This window comes from Amia ocellicauda, chromosome 2, assembly GCF_036373705.1.
Source record: "Amia ocellicauda isolate fAmiCal2 chromosome 2, fAmiCal2.hap1, whole genome shotgun sequence".
NCBI classification, from domain to species: domain Eukaryota; kingdom Metazoa; phylum Chordata; class Actinopteri; order Amiiformes; family Amiidae; genus Amia; species Amia ocellicauda.
Window position 1 is genome coordinate 34,453,938 of NC_089851.1, and position 13,372 is coordinate 34,467,309.

The 13,372-nt window shown below is 37.4% G+C and overlaps 1 protein-coding gene across 2 annotated transcripts in view; it reads right to left on the reverse strand.

The window, feature by feature from the left end:
* mmp16a (matrix metallopeptidase 16a (membrane-inserted)) overlaps nt 1–11,346 on the reverse strand; it is a 53,661-nt gene extending 42,315 nt beyond the window's left edge. Inside the window, exon 1 of one of the 2 annotated variants that reach the window (XM_066723313.1) lies at nt 10,806–11,346. In XM_066723313.1, the coding sequence (XP_066579410.1) occupies nt 10,806–10,931 (126 nt within the window). In that variant the 5' untranslated portion in view covers nt 10,932–11,346. The remainder of the gene's footprint in view (nt 1–10,805) is intronic. The other variant, XM_066723314.1, reaches the window with a different exon arrangement.
* Nucleotides 11,347–13,372: the final 2,026 nt, after the last annotated feature.

Genomic DNA, 13,372 nt, shown 5'->3' on the forward strand with positions numbered 1-13,372 from the left:
ATAAGTAACGTACAGTTCACTAAATGGTTTATGGATTATAAATATATTTTATTTATGACCCGATTATTTTGGTTATCTGTATCTTGCCTTCTAATGAGAATGAGCTGTCTTTATGTGTCAGCTTTAAAAGTATGCACCTGGAAATGCTTTATTATTTTCTGAGGAATAAAAAGCAACTTACAAAATGAAAATGTGTCAATTGTTAATATAGACCTTGGTATCAAGTCACATTACTTCGAATGTCTGTAGAAATAACCTTCATCAAAATTGGACAGCAAACTTATAGAAAGACTACACCCTGTTTGAAACCTGTTGCTGCCTTGGAATTAAAATTCATTAAAATTATGATTTTTTTTCCCTTTTCATCTACACATCCTACACCACAACTTCCAAGTGAGAAAAATATTTTAGAAAATGTATAAAAATAAAAACTGAAATAGCTTGGTTGGATAATTATCCACCTACCTTGTAATAGCAAACTTTAATTAGCTCAGGCGTAAGCAATCACCTTCAAACTCACACACCAAGTGGCCTCCACCTGTGTAAAATTGTAGTGATTCACATGACATCAGGATAAATTTAGCAGTTCCTGTGGATTCCCTCTGCAAGGTGGTGCATTTCAAAGCAAAGACACAACCATGAGCACCAAGGAGCTTTCAAAATAACTCCATAGCACAGCTGTTTGAAAGGCACAGATCAGGGGATGGGTATAGAAAGAATCAAAGGCTTTGACTATCCCTTGGACCATGATCAAGACAATTACTAAGAATCCCTGCAAACTAGATGACCGAGCAAGAAGGAGACTGATCAGAGAGGCTACAGGCTTTTATTGCCAAGACTGGTCAAAGTGCTAGGGATAATGTCCCAAGCAGTCCACACATCTGGCCTATATGGTACTCAAGAAAGCCTACCTTGAAGTATGCAAGACAAAACTCTCAGGAGATTCTGTAGCCATATGGAAAAAAGTTTTGTGGTTAAATGCATTTTGGCCTAAATGCAAAGTGTTATGTTTGGCACAAACCCAGCCCAGTGCATCTGCCAAAGAACATCATATCTATTGTGAAACATGGTGGTGGCAGCATCATGCTATGGAAATGTTTCTCAGAGGCAGCGACTGGGGTACATGCCAGGCTATACTGGAGTGACTAAGGAACAAAAAGGTCAATGTCCTTGAGTGGCCTAATCAGAGCTCCGGCCTAAATCCAATCTAAAATTTGTGGCATGTCTTAATGATTGCTGTCCATCAATGTTTCCTCAAGGTACTTGACAGAGTTTTGTAAAAAGAATGGTCAGATATTGCCAAATATAGGTTTACAAAGTTGGTAGAGACCTATTGCAACTGAAACAAACAGCTGAAATTGCTTCCAAAGGTGCTTCCATCAAGTATAATATGATTGTATTTTTAATATATAATTACAATAAGAAACTTGTTCCCCTTAACAGTGTGGTGTATGGTATGTAGATCAGTGGTGAAAAAAAACCTAATTTAAAAGTTCAAAGGGGTGTAGACTTTCTATAGACACTATGTCTATGAAAATCCACTGCCCCCACATTGTACAGGGTAATCTTTAATGCCTTGTAGGTCAGGTCTACAACTTCTTGCAAGATTATTAGGCAGAGAGGTGATCTGTCAAAAGAAGCATATTTTTTGGGGAACAGAAAGATTTAGTAATGAAGTAGTTTTGTGGGAAATAATTTATCTTACACCCCCCCACACACACAGAAAGAAAATAATAATAAAAAGGAGACAGACATTTCTAATTTACAAAGCTTGTCTCTCTTGGGTTTTTGGTTTGACCCCAGTAGACCTCTGGCAAACAAGCTGTAGTGTAATAAAAAAACCTTTTTTAGCCAAGTTAAATGACAGCTGTTTTGCAGCTTATTAAGGATCTCTCCCATTGCGCGAACTTGGGTGAATCTGTCTCTATCCATTAACACTTTCCGTTAGTGGAGGTCTATCATGAATGGCAAGATAATTTATTGACCATACAATTGAAGTGCATCTCCCAGCGGGAGAATAAGTCTGACAAACAAATAACCTTCACCATCGAAAGGTCTTAAACAGCAACTCATATGTGCTGGTGAATTGTTGTGGTGGGTAACATTTTGTAACAGATGAGATTGATGTTGTCACAGTCTGCTAACTCCTTCTGTTCCAATAACTATGCAGTAATGGGATGAGAGATTACATTGTTCATTTTTCCTCTCTCAGACCATTGACTCCAAAAAATCCTATATTCTAATACCTTGATAACATTTATGATATGATAACATAAATATATAATTCTCTTACTGTGGTATGGAAATAAATGACAGGACTTGGAATAAGCAAAAGCAGTCATATAACAAATACACTGTAGCACAGCATAGGCGTAGTGCACAAAGGAGGTTATATTAGGACACGCTGGGTCCCCCGGCTCGAACTGTCAAGCGAGCAGCTCCTACACTACACTAGAATGCGTACGCACACTGCTGACAACCTGCGGGGCAAACACACATACATGGGCAGTGAACGGCCCCTACCCCTAACGGTCTGCCGGGCGGGACACACAAGCAACTGCCGACACTAATCACCAGAGTACTATTAAGGCCCTCCTTTAGACATATTGTAGAGTACCTGAGGGGAAAAGCAAGGAGGGCGAAATACCAATTGACCACCCAGACACCAACGGCCTTTTCGGATATCTGAACTGGACCAGACTACGAACCTAAATATAACTTACAACTTGCGCTTCCCCAAAACGACCACGACAATACCTAACCCCCGGAAACAACACCTGAGCATGTTGATCTGGAAACCAAGTGTCAGCTACCACCCAGACCCAGGTATATAAAGGCCTACATTAAGTAAAATATCCAGTAGAAATGTTAGCAGAATGGTTATACTAAAATGTAGGCTGTTTATTTATGTATCGTATTAGAGAGTATATTAAGTTAATTATTGCTAAGCCATACAAGTAGATTTGATAAAGAAGTCACCAGTTAAGAAAACCAATAATGTGTGAAGGATCTGATTTAAGCTACATTCTGCTTTCATTGACATTTCTGGACCAAAAGGATTTTATAAAGGCTCAAATGGGATTACAAAAAAACTGAATATTTTGTGTAAAATAATCTATTCTAATTCAGTTTATGTAAGGACAACAAACACATATTTAAAGCCACATCTCTGTACTCATATAACCCATCCCAACCAATTTAACTAACATATATATAATATATGTATCCTTAAGATTGCATTGCTCCCACTGTTAATGATGATGGGTGAATTTAGGACAATACGTTACATATCTACATGCATTCTTTCAAATACATTTTGGGTCTAAACAGATTGGTCAAAGAGACAGGGAAAAACCCTGCAATTAACTTCTACCAGGGCAGCCAGTTTGCTAAAATTGGAAACATCAAGCAAATGCTACAGTTCTGAGAGTGAACTAATAAGACATTCATAATTCATAAAACAATGAATGAGACAGTTTTTTTTTTAGTTTTTTTCTATGCACTGCTTGGGTACATCACAGGAAATCTGACCTGAGGACTAAGTTGTGCAGCAGGCTACTTCAGAGCTCTGATACCAGGAGGATTTATCGGACTCAGGTCACACGTTAATGAGAAACATTAGTTTAGCCCCTAGAGGACATTAATCCTAAAGCCAATTCAGAACTATTGTGAACAAATTAGCAATGTCTTCAGGCAGGGCCAGAACTGAAAGGAAGTGGTGTATTCAAAACAGAAAAGCAGTGTACCTGTTAGCAACAATGTAAAAAGGATCTAATAGCTACTGCTAGCTGTCTATCAGACCCATACCAGATTTAAATTTCAGTAATGAAAAACAATGAATACAATTAGAACCCTGCTCATCATAAAGAGATGTCAAAAGAGAATGAGAGGGAAATGTAAATACAGATTTAAACAAATGCTACAAAAAACATTCCTGTTTTAATTTGAAGGAGAGGTTTCCCCTATATAAAAGCTAGTCTGGGGCAGATTGGTCAAGGACTTATAAAGCAAGTGAAACCTGCAAGTATGATTTTGAGTGCCAAACCAAATGTAAGTATTTCAGCTTACATAAAGCACAATTCTTGAGTTCTGCTCTTTTACTCCTTTGCTTGTTGCTTTGGTAGTCTCACATATTTCCTACATGTGTTGGTGACTGTAGCTTGCAGTGGAGTAGATAATTACCCTTGATGTTTGTTTTGTAAAACATGCAAATAAGTTCCATTGCACAGGGCCACAGCTCTATTAATTAATAAATTAATGTTGAATAACGTCCAGTACATGTATATATCTCAACTTAAGCTGAAGTTACTGAGTTCAGAGTATCCAATTCAACTGTTCAAATGCAGCAGTGCTTTTGCTTCACTATATCATAGTGTTATCAGCACTAACACCAAAGATGCGAAGATTTGTAGCAATCCAAAAAAATCAACATGAAAAAACTATGCAAATGTAGTTGTGTTTTTCTTTGCCCACAGTTTGTCTTGTATTAGTCCTGCTTCCTGTGGTCCTGGCGAATGTGTAGCTGCTTTGTAATGAGAGGTGCCGTTTCTAGCTGGAAATGATTTCGCCTGTTGAGTTCTCACTGCTTTGACAAAGCAGTCTGTAAGACATTCCCACACAGATCGGTGCCGAAAGGTCCCCATTAACAGATGAGAGTCTTGAATCTGACACCAGAATGGACCCCCTTTACGTCATCGGGTTTCTCAGCTCAATTACTCACCAGGAGATTGTTGCTATATTTTTCCTCTTGCCCAGGCTAAATAATTCAGCAGGGTGCAGTGCTGTGCTGAACCTACAGGCAGCAGGGAAATGCCACGGTCGCCATGGCAACAGAGCTTGCTGATCTTTACTGTACTTCACTGCATAGCTTTGTCTCCACTTTCTCAGGGGGTACATTACAGAGATTTACTACCTATTAAATGTAGGCTGAGGGGTGAACTGACAGCTTTACACCTCTCCTTTTATCTCCATTCTTCGCTTTTGCAAGTTGTCAGCGTCTTTAGAGGAACAAAACACAATTTTCAGTAGTTTATTTTCCCATAGAATATAGTTTCCAATAAATACGTATTTTGTGTTTGTTTGTTTGTTTGTTTGTTTGTTTGTTTGTTTTCAATGGATGCTTAAGATATGATTAATATATGTTTGCAGTGGCAAAGATGCTGAAGCAAAACATTATTTCTTGATTGTGAATTTAATAATTAATCATTGTCATATTTCTCTACAATTACCCAGACACATATTTTTTTTTCTGGAAAGCACTAGATATCCCACAGAGATACTGTTAAAAACATAGTCTTAAGGTGTCCATCTCAATGTGCGAATGCTACAGACAATGCTTGGGCGGGAGATTTTGTGACTGAAATGTTGACCTGTTTTAGATGTTTCCGGTTTTGTTGCAGAAGCTGTAATAGTCCTGTCAGGACATATAAATTCATTTAGATCTGCATCGACAACAACATTATAGACCTTAAATGTTATGCGTTTTTATATTGAGAGGCTTCTTTTGCATTTTAATGACAATTATATAGTAGCTGATTTGATGACCTGCCAGGTTAAAATCTGTCTGTGCAAGTAGCTAATGTGTCTCTAATGCTGCTATCACCTGACTGGGCAGTGACATCACCTTTGTGAAGTATGAAGCCTATGTTTAGAAACCGACAATTAGGCAATTATCAAATAGCCGCATTAAACAATATGATTAATAAAGCTAAATAATGCATTAAATGCATTCTGATATGGCACAAAAAGTAGAATTTTACATTTGAAAAGAGAAGCTAAAAAAAGTCTGTAAAACTATTTGCATTTTTCGTGTTTGTACAATTTTCAGTATTTATTTGACTCCGATAAACACAAGGCATTGGCTGGTACTGGTGCTGATCAAATAAATAACTGGTTGGACTGAGCAAATAAACAGAGTCCTGTTCATTTAAAAGTAATTAGGGGAGGTTGGTGTTGGCCCCCTTCCCACATGGACCATGTTCTGTTGGTATGCCAGCACCAGGTTTCAATTATTTAGCCTGGCCTTAGCATTTGGAAATGACAACAGTAATATGATCAGATTTCAAATTAAGTGTATTGTTACACTCTCAATGAGGGTAATGCTAACAGTCTGATTCAGCAGTGAGATCAGCTGAAAACACAAATGTTTCAAACACAAGGCCAACTTTATCAGCTCTGCGATATCTACAAATTAAATTCCCGTTACATATGCTTTTCAGTCGTTACACAAGCTGACTCGAGAGGGATGGTAGTAGATTAGACAACTGAACCCATTTCAGAAATAATTGTTTTTAATAATTCTAGACTGAATGTAAAAAGCTTTGGTTCAACTTGCTGCAGTTCAGTCAACACCTATGCTGCCAACAAAGTTGTTTCCAGTCCTTAAATGCACTACTTTCACACTTGTTCTACTGTTCTTTTTAAACTGCCATCTTCAATATCACAACAAGGACTTCCTGTTTTGTTTTGTTTTTTTAATGTCTCCGGCTCGTGTGTCCTGGTATTAACTTGTCTGCATGGCTCATATGCATCGTCACAAGATGAGCTGCTGAATAAAGCCAAACAACCTTCCTTTTACAGTGAGGCAAAGCAATTCTGCTAGAAGTCAGTGCTCCATTGCAATTAAAAGCTTGATGAAAGCTTGTGTGTTACAAAACAAGTGTTTGCGAAGTTCTCATTACATCTAGTTAATTATGGGATCTTGATCATGAAAGTCACATACGGCAATACAGAAATTATTTCAGTGGCAGCAGGCATCCATTTTCCATTATAACTCAACAACAACAACAAAAACATTAAAGAGTGAGACCTAGATTATAGATTTTCTACTAGCATTGCAGCTTCTAGAAATTTCCTACAATAAGAAAAACATGTCTTCTTTAAATGCAAGATGCAAGGTAGGAGTCAATGGTGAACATTCAATCTCCATTCATTAAAGCGGTTTGATGCTGTTAGCTTGCTGATAAAATGCAACCACAGCTACTGTAGTGATAAGTTGGCTGCTACATGTTCCAGGAACAATTCCTCATCTATAAAAATCAGGCTTTCGCCCCAGAAACAACAGGCCTTGTTGTTTTATGGAGATGCTCATCATCTGGCCTGACAGTCACAGATTGCTTGTGTGTGCGCTGCTCTCTATGCATATGAATGCTGGAAATGCTGTCACTGGAATTGGGGTTGTCCTTCCAGTTTATATCTAAAAGACGACAGATACCGCTAATTAAAACAGACTCTTATCATGAGGCCTGCAACTTCAACCATAATTAAGTTTTGCTGGTCGCTACAGATCCCTGACTTCAAACGCTGTCACTCATTCTATTAACTCTTTAAGCACTTAGCTAAGAGATTATAGCTATGATTAGGCAACTCCAGTTCCTTTGTTAACACTGAGATCTAACTTCTTTGTTGAGTTTCTTTCATGTCATAGATAATACAATACAATTTAATGAATTAGAGGGAAAAGGCTAACATTCATTATCAAAATATCTGTCGGTACACAAAGCATTTTTATTTTAAATAATTGTATTGTATTGCCCTCCAGCCTTCCACAATACTGCAGCTTAATTTCCTCATACTGACAAAAAATGAATGTTCTAGTGGGGCATTTATATAACCTATAGCCATATGACCCCTCAACTAACCAGACATTAAGAACAAAATAAATGTTCTGACAAATACACAAACCTTTCTTAAGACATATGCTTTTTTTAATTAGTAGGAGAACCAGTATTTCTGAAACTAAAATCTGATACATAACCAATACCTTGTGGAAATACTTTACATAAAAATACCATAACAATCCTCTACAAACACAGAAACTGGCTACATGTCCTTTACTACCTTCCAATGAATGTGTCTTTCTTTACATAAAACATTTTGTTGAAAGCCTACTTACATAACAGACAAAGAACAAATCCTGTCAATTCTTAATACACTAGTTTAGGACTCCTTTGTAAGCCAGACTATTAGTGTCACACAAAAAGCGTATTCTCTGCCAGAAAATGGCAGTTTCACAGAATTGCTGCTATCATAACCAAAATAAAATAAAATGCCTCTGTGCCTCAGTAATAGCTTAATCTCAATGAAATGCCTTTTTAGGAGGTGGAAAACTGAGAAATAAATTATGAACCCTTAAGAGCACAAAACAGAGTAGATTTCATCACAGGAACAATAAACCAGTACAGTGCTAAGCTATAGCTTGGTAGAGATAAAAAAAAGTATTTTAAAAATACTATACACTGGCTCACTCCTGAGAGTTTGTGGCCTAATCTTAGCCAATCACTGGCAAGCTTGTACTCAGCTTGTAATTTGGCCAAGAAACCATCTTATACTGTTAGAAGTGCCGTTTCCTTTCACTAAGCTGTGTGCAGATGCAGCAGGGCCACAGTGAGCTTCTGTAAGTGCTTTCTGATTCAAAACAAACAAGAGTCAAATCCTGTTTAGAGCTATACAGTTGTCATTGTGTTAACTGGTTGGCGTTACCATTTTTATCATCACAGGATGTGTGGGGTATTAATCCCTGTATTCAAAGCAAATCAGGCCATGCATTAGTTTATCTATGAACGTACATATCTGTATATTTATCTCACGGCCGAGACTTCTGAGACCCCTGCAGAGTCAAAGGAGTTAATATGCCACGCAAAACAGAGGAAACGATAACTCTGTCTTTTCATTTCGAAGCCAAACCTAGGAAGAACACACAGAATACATAACTCAGAATCACATGACTAGCATAAATGTATAGGCATTTAATATTACTGAGACATGAGGGTTAGGAGTCAATGCAATACAAATATGAAAATGAAAAAATATTTAGGGGGATATATTAGATTACAGTTAAGGCTAACCTTTGGTCATCTCATTCATTACCATACTCCAAATAATAGTTATATGATTATAACTTAAAAAGACTGATCCTGTCATTGTTCGTGGAAGACCAGTGGAGTTGACACTGTGGGGCAGTATACTGCACAGCACTATCATGTTCCATTGGAGGCGGTGTGTTTAATTGCATATATATCCAGCACCTTTCTGAGACTTTGCCCTTTACAATGTAGGCACAATTTATTTGAAAAACGATTTATTTCAACACACAAATATCACACACACAGTTCACCAAACGCATCCACTAGTGCTGTGGATAGCTGTGGCACACATGCAGGGGGGAAAACATGACTTTTCAAAAGTTCTCCATATCTCATTTTATTCACAGAATATATACTTGCTTAAATCCAGACTCAATGAGAAAAAACACAAGACAAGACCTTCGATACAACATACTTAGTGTTGTAGCCCCCGGAAATGGCAGATCCTTTTGTACAGCCTTAAGATTTGATCTCTTGAGCAAACAAAACATCTTCAACATGATCAACAATAGACGTGTCTTGGTCCTAAGACATTCTAGTTTCTTGAATTCATCACATGCCCATCTGTTCTGTATTTTTGAGTCAGTGTTTAAGTTATTCACGATTGCATTTTATTAATGAGTTGACACTATGTAGCATATTGTAACAGTTCACGAGAATTGTATAATGTTGTGTTGTTGCATGTATAAGCAAACATGTTACCAATGGCATTAACTAGTCAATGGCCGCTAGGAAACTATTTTTAATCTTATGTCAAATTGTTCTACTATTATATGGGAATAAATATCCACTTCTATGCATGCATAATTCATAAAAACCACAAAAACAACATAATTATATTAATAATAATAATCAACACATCCATTAATACTGTAGGCTATTACATAGGTCATATGGATTGTCCGCGGTACCCAATCAATAACAGGCTTGAAATTCAAATGATATGGTATTTTTTGTCTACTTTTGATGTGATGATACAGTAGAGCAGCACGACTTTGCATGTGCGGCAATATGGCTCTGGAGTTTGTCTTGTAAATAAATGGCAATTGATAACTGAATGACTGCCTGAGTCACTAATATAGATATGCAAGAGATTAGCTTGATCCTGCTTATGCACTATATAAACTCTAATACCATGCAGTCGGGTTTGGATAAGAAATCCATTTCTTTAAGTATGGCAAATAAAACCCAATGCACTCGGAGATCTTTAAAGTTTTTTAATAGAGACTGTGTAGCTAGGAAAGGACCTTGGAAATGCTTCAGTTTAGTAGATTGGTACATAAAAAGAGCTAGGTTTAATAGTATAAGTGGCAAATGTTTATCTTTACTCCAACATATTTACGTCTACAAGTGCTAAACTTACCCATTCTCACCCACAGTAGGTAACACCAGAAACAAAAGGTACCTGATTTATGTTATTTGTATACATTGATAAGGAGCTGTAGTATTGTAGGCTGCTGTGGGGTGTAAATACATTTGACTTGATTGGGCATTGGACGTCACAAGAATCCACCAGTATGAATCCACAAATAAATGCAGATATGTGCTCCTTTATTTCCCAGAGATCCTATATGTGCAGTAGTGACCTACTAAAGTCTCCACAATGATGATCATGTAGTTTCAGTGTGCAAGCTGGATGTTTGCATGATGGATTGTGCCTACAATGTAGCCAACAGTGTTATCAGTGATAGTACTGTTTGCTACATTTGTAGGCACAATCCATCATGCAAACATCCAGCTGCACACGGGAACTATGGTCGTGTTTTAAGCCACGGGCTCTGCAAACCGGCAGCATTGCTTCATTTTATTTCATTGCTGGTCCATCTGAAATCATTAAACCTACACTACAGAAAATTATGCTCCTGATCCAACGGCACGGACAAAAGAAACGTCGTCCTGAGCTCGCATTGCGATGAACAGCAGCCCGTCACGTTGCCTTACCTCCACACTGAACGGCGGCTCCTCTCCGCAAACGGCGCATACAATCCAGAGCAGAAACTGCGCGCAAAACGCCCCCGACTGAAAACAAGTCAAGCGTCTCCTATGATGGAAGGTTAAAAAAATCATAATGACCCGTTGTTTTTAATCTACAAAAAAATGAAAAAACAAGAATACAAAACAAAACCAGATATGAAATAAATCCCCGTGCTTCAGAAAGAGAAAGACATGGGTCGAGGGAATATACAGCTGCCCGGATTAGGAATTCGTCGAGAGGAAAAAGATCCAGAGGAGACGATGGAGATGTGTTTTCTTTCCTTTTTTCTTTTCTTTCTTTTTTGTTTTGTTTGTTGGTCCGCTGTCTCTTTTGTTTCAGTGGTTGCAGATTTGATGCTGTGATCAGTCACATTTAGCTGCCTTCACTCAGCGGCATAGCTGGTCATTTTCAAGCAGACCTCTCGCTACTGCGCAGGCGCTCTTCAGAACCCCCAACAGAGCTGCCTATAACAACACTCCCTCTCTGGACGGCGTCATGGCATCTGGGTTCATGAGCCAAGCTATATAGGCTTCATCTAGTAGAGCTGGGGGTGGATATATCTTCAGATTTGAGTTGCACTGTCAACATAAAATACATGATTATTCTTTTTATTATTATAGTAACTGCAGTTTTTAATGTTTGGTAGAAATCTAAACGTGCGTCTGTGTGCATAGTTATATTACTATGCAGTTTATAACAGGCACAGTAAATAATGTTACATGTGACAGATAGTATAGTATAACGTAACAGGCTATGTCTTTATGACTGGACAATACTGTTCTAGAATGACAATTTGGGAAATAAAAAATCAAATCCTGCAACGTTTGCTCTTCAGCAGGGTGAATTCAGTCTAACGAACAGCATTGTATGTGTGTATCAGCACTGTCAATACAACAGACCTAATGTAACTTTGCATATACACAGGCATTAAACTGAGTGGAAATGGCAGTCGTGGTACACTAGAGGGCAGTCATTGTTAATCTCATTTGAATTTAGTGTGTGTATGTATGTGTATATTTCAATATAGTTCACACATTTATTCAGTTTTACAATGATCAATATTGATGCATATTAACCTACATTACAAAATAGGCTGGAGCACATCAGGGGAAATACACGAATTAGGACCGTCCAGAGTGTGTATCCAAAAGGATGCAAACACTTGAATTAAACCTTTTTGTTGTTGTTGTCAGATCCAGTAGGAAACAGCAAAATACAGCAGTCAAACTGAAAATGCCTGCATATTGGAGAATATACACTTTTTAACTGAACGATAGAATTAAACTCTTATCATAGATTCAGTAAAAGGTGGTCACTAAACCTCAATAAAATGCAGAATACATCCACACACACAAACTTTTACAAAAAAACGGTTGTATACTATCTTGTTTTGAAATCGGAATGCAAGATGTCATCAGATTTTTCATTTTTGAAATCACCTTCAATATTTTACAGATGCATTTCATAGTGTGTATCACAAAGTGCTGTGTGTTTAGTTGTGACATGTTATAAATATTTAGTTTAACTGGAAAGCAGCATACAAGTAGAATATTTACTCTACCATTAGACCAATTAAACACAAATTATTAAAGTCTTTTGCATCAATATCTTAGGAAAGTGTTGCTTTAAACAACATTCCAGTGTCTGTTTTTCCTCGCTTTTCTCAACAGTTTTTCAACCCTGGTTCATTTCTGAAAAGCCTCTAGTGTAGGGGGAAATGTCTAGAATCCAGTCCCCTAACAGGAAAATCCATTCATTAAATATGAATTACAGCTCAGTTCAAATTTTTTAACAAAGGCCTTTTCATTGATTGATGGGTCGCTGTTCCCACAGTGTTTATAAAAATCCAGCTGTCCTGTCCCAAAGATGAGAGTATGACAAACTCAATAGCATGTTAATGTATAGTTCTCTTTCTAGCACTTGTCTCTTCAACATGTATATCCCACAAGTGTTAATCTCAGGATATACTTGGGTAGTTTGTTCTAGTTATGCTCTTCATATTGCATATTAGAACACAGATTTTGTACTGCCATTTGAGTAGGAGCTAAAGAAAAATAATGTAAAGTATTGTAGTTTGGGATATGTGGACATATACAATTCATCAGAATGTAATTTGCATTGGAGGTATGTACTAAACATGAAATGAAAGCCTCATGCCCTGTAGTAGAAACTAAATTATACAAAAACTAAGATAAAACCTAATAGAGTACCTCAGCTGGTTGCTCTTTGTAGCAGCAACAGATTTCCTTTCATAAAAAGTTGTGCAAATCAAATTTTGTTGTAAAGGCCTTGATAAATCAGGGCCATTATGCTTGAGTGAATTATTTTGCCTCAGAGCATTGTTGGCGGAACATGAGAATCTGCGAATACATCACAGCAGTGCTAGACAGGGTAGTAGCTAAATTCAGAGCTAATACCAATGATTTTCCTGCAGGGGTTCATTCTTCCACATTCAATTTACCTGAGAGTTCTCTTAAGCAATTAATCAGTATTGAATTTCATTTAATTAAATGCTGTAGCAAATTATCAATCA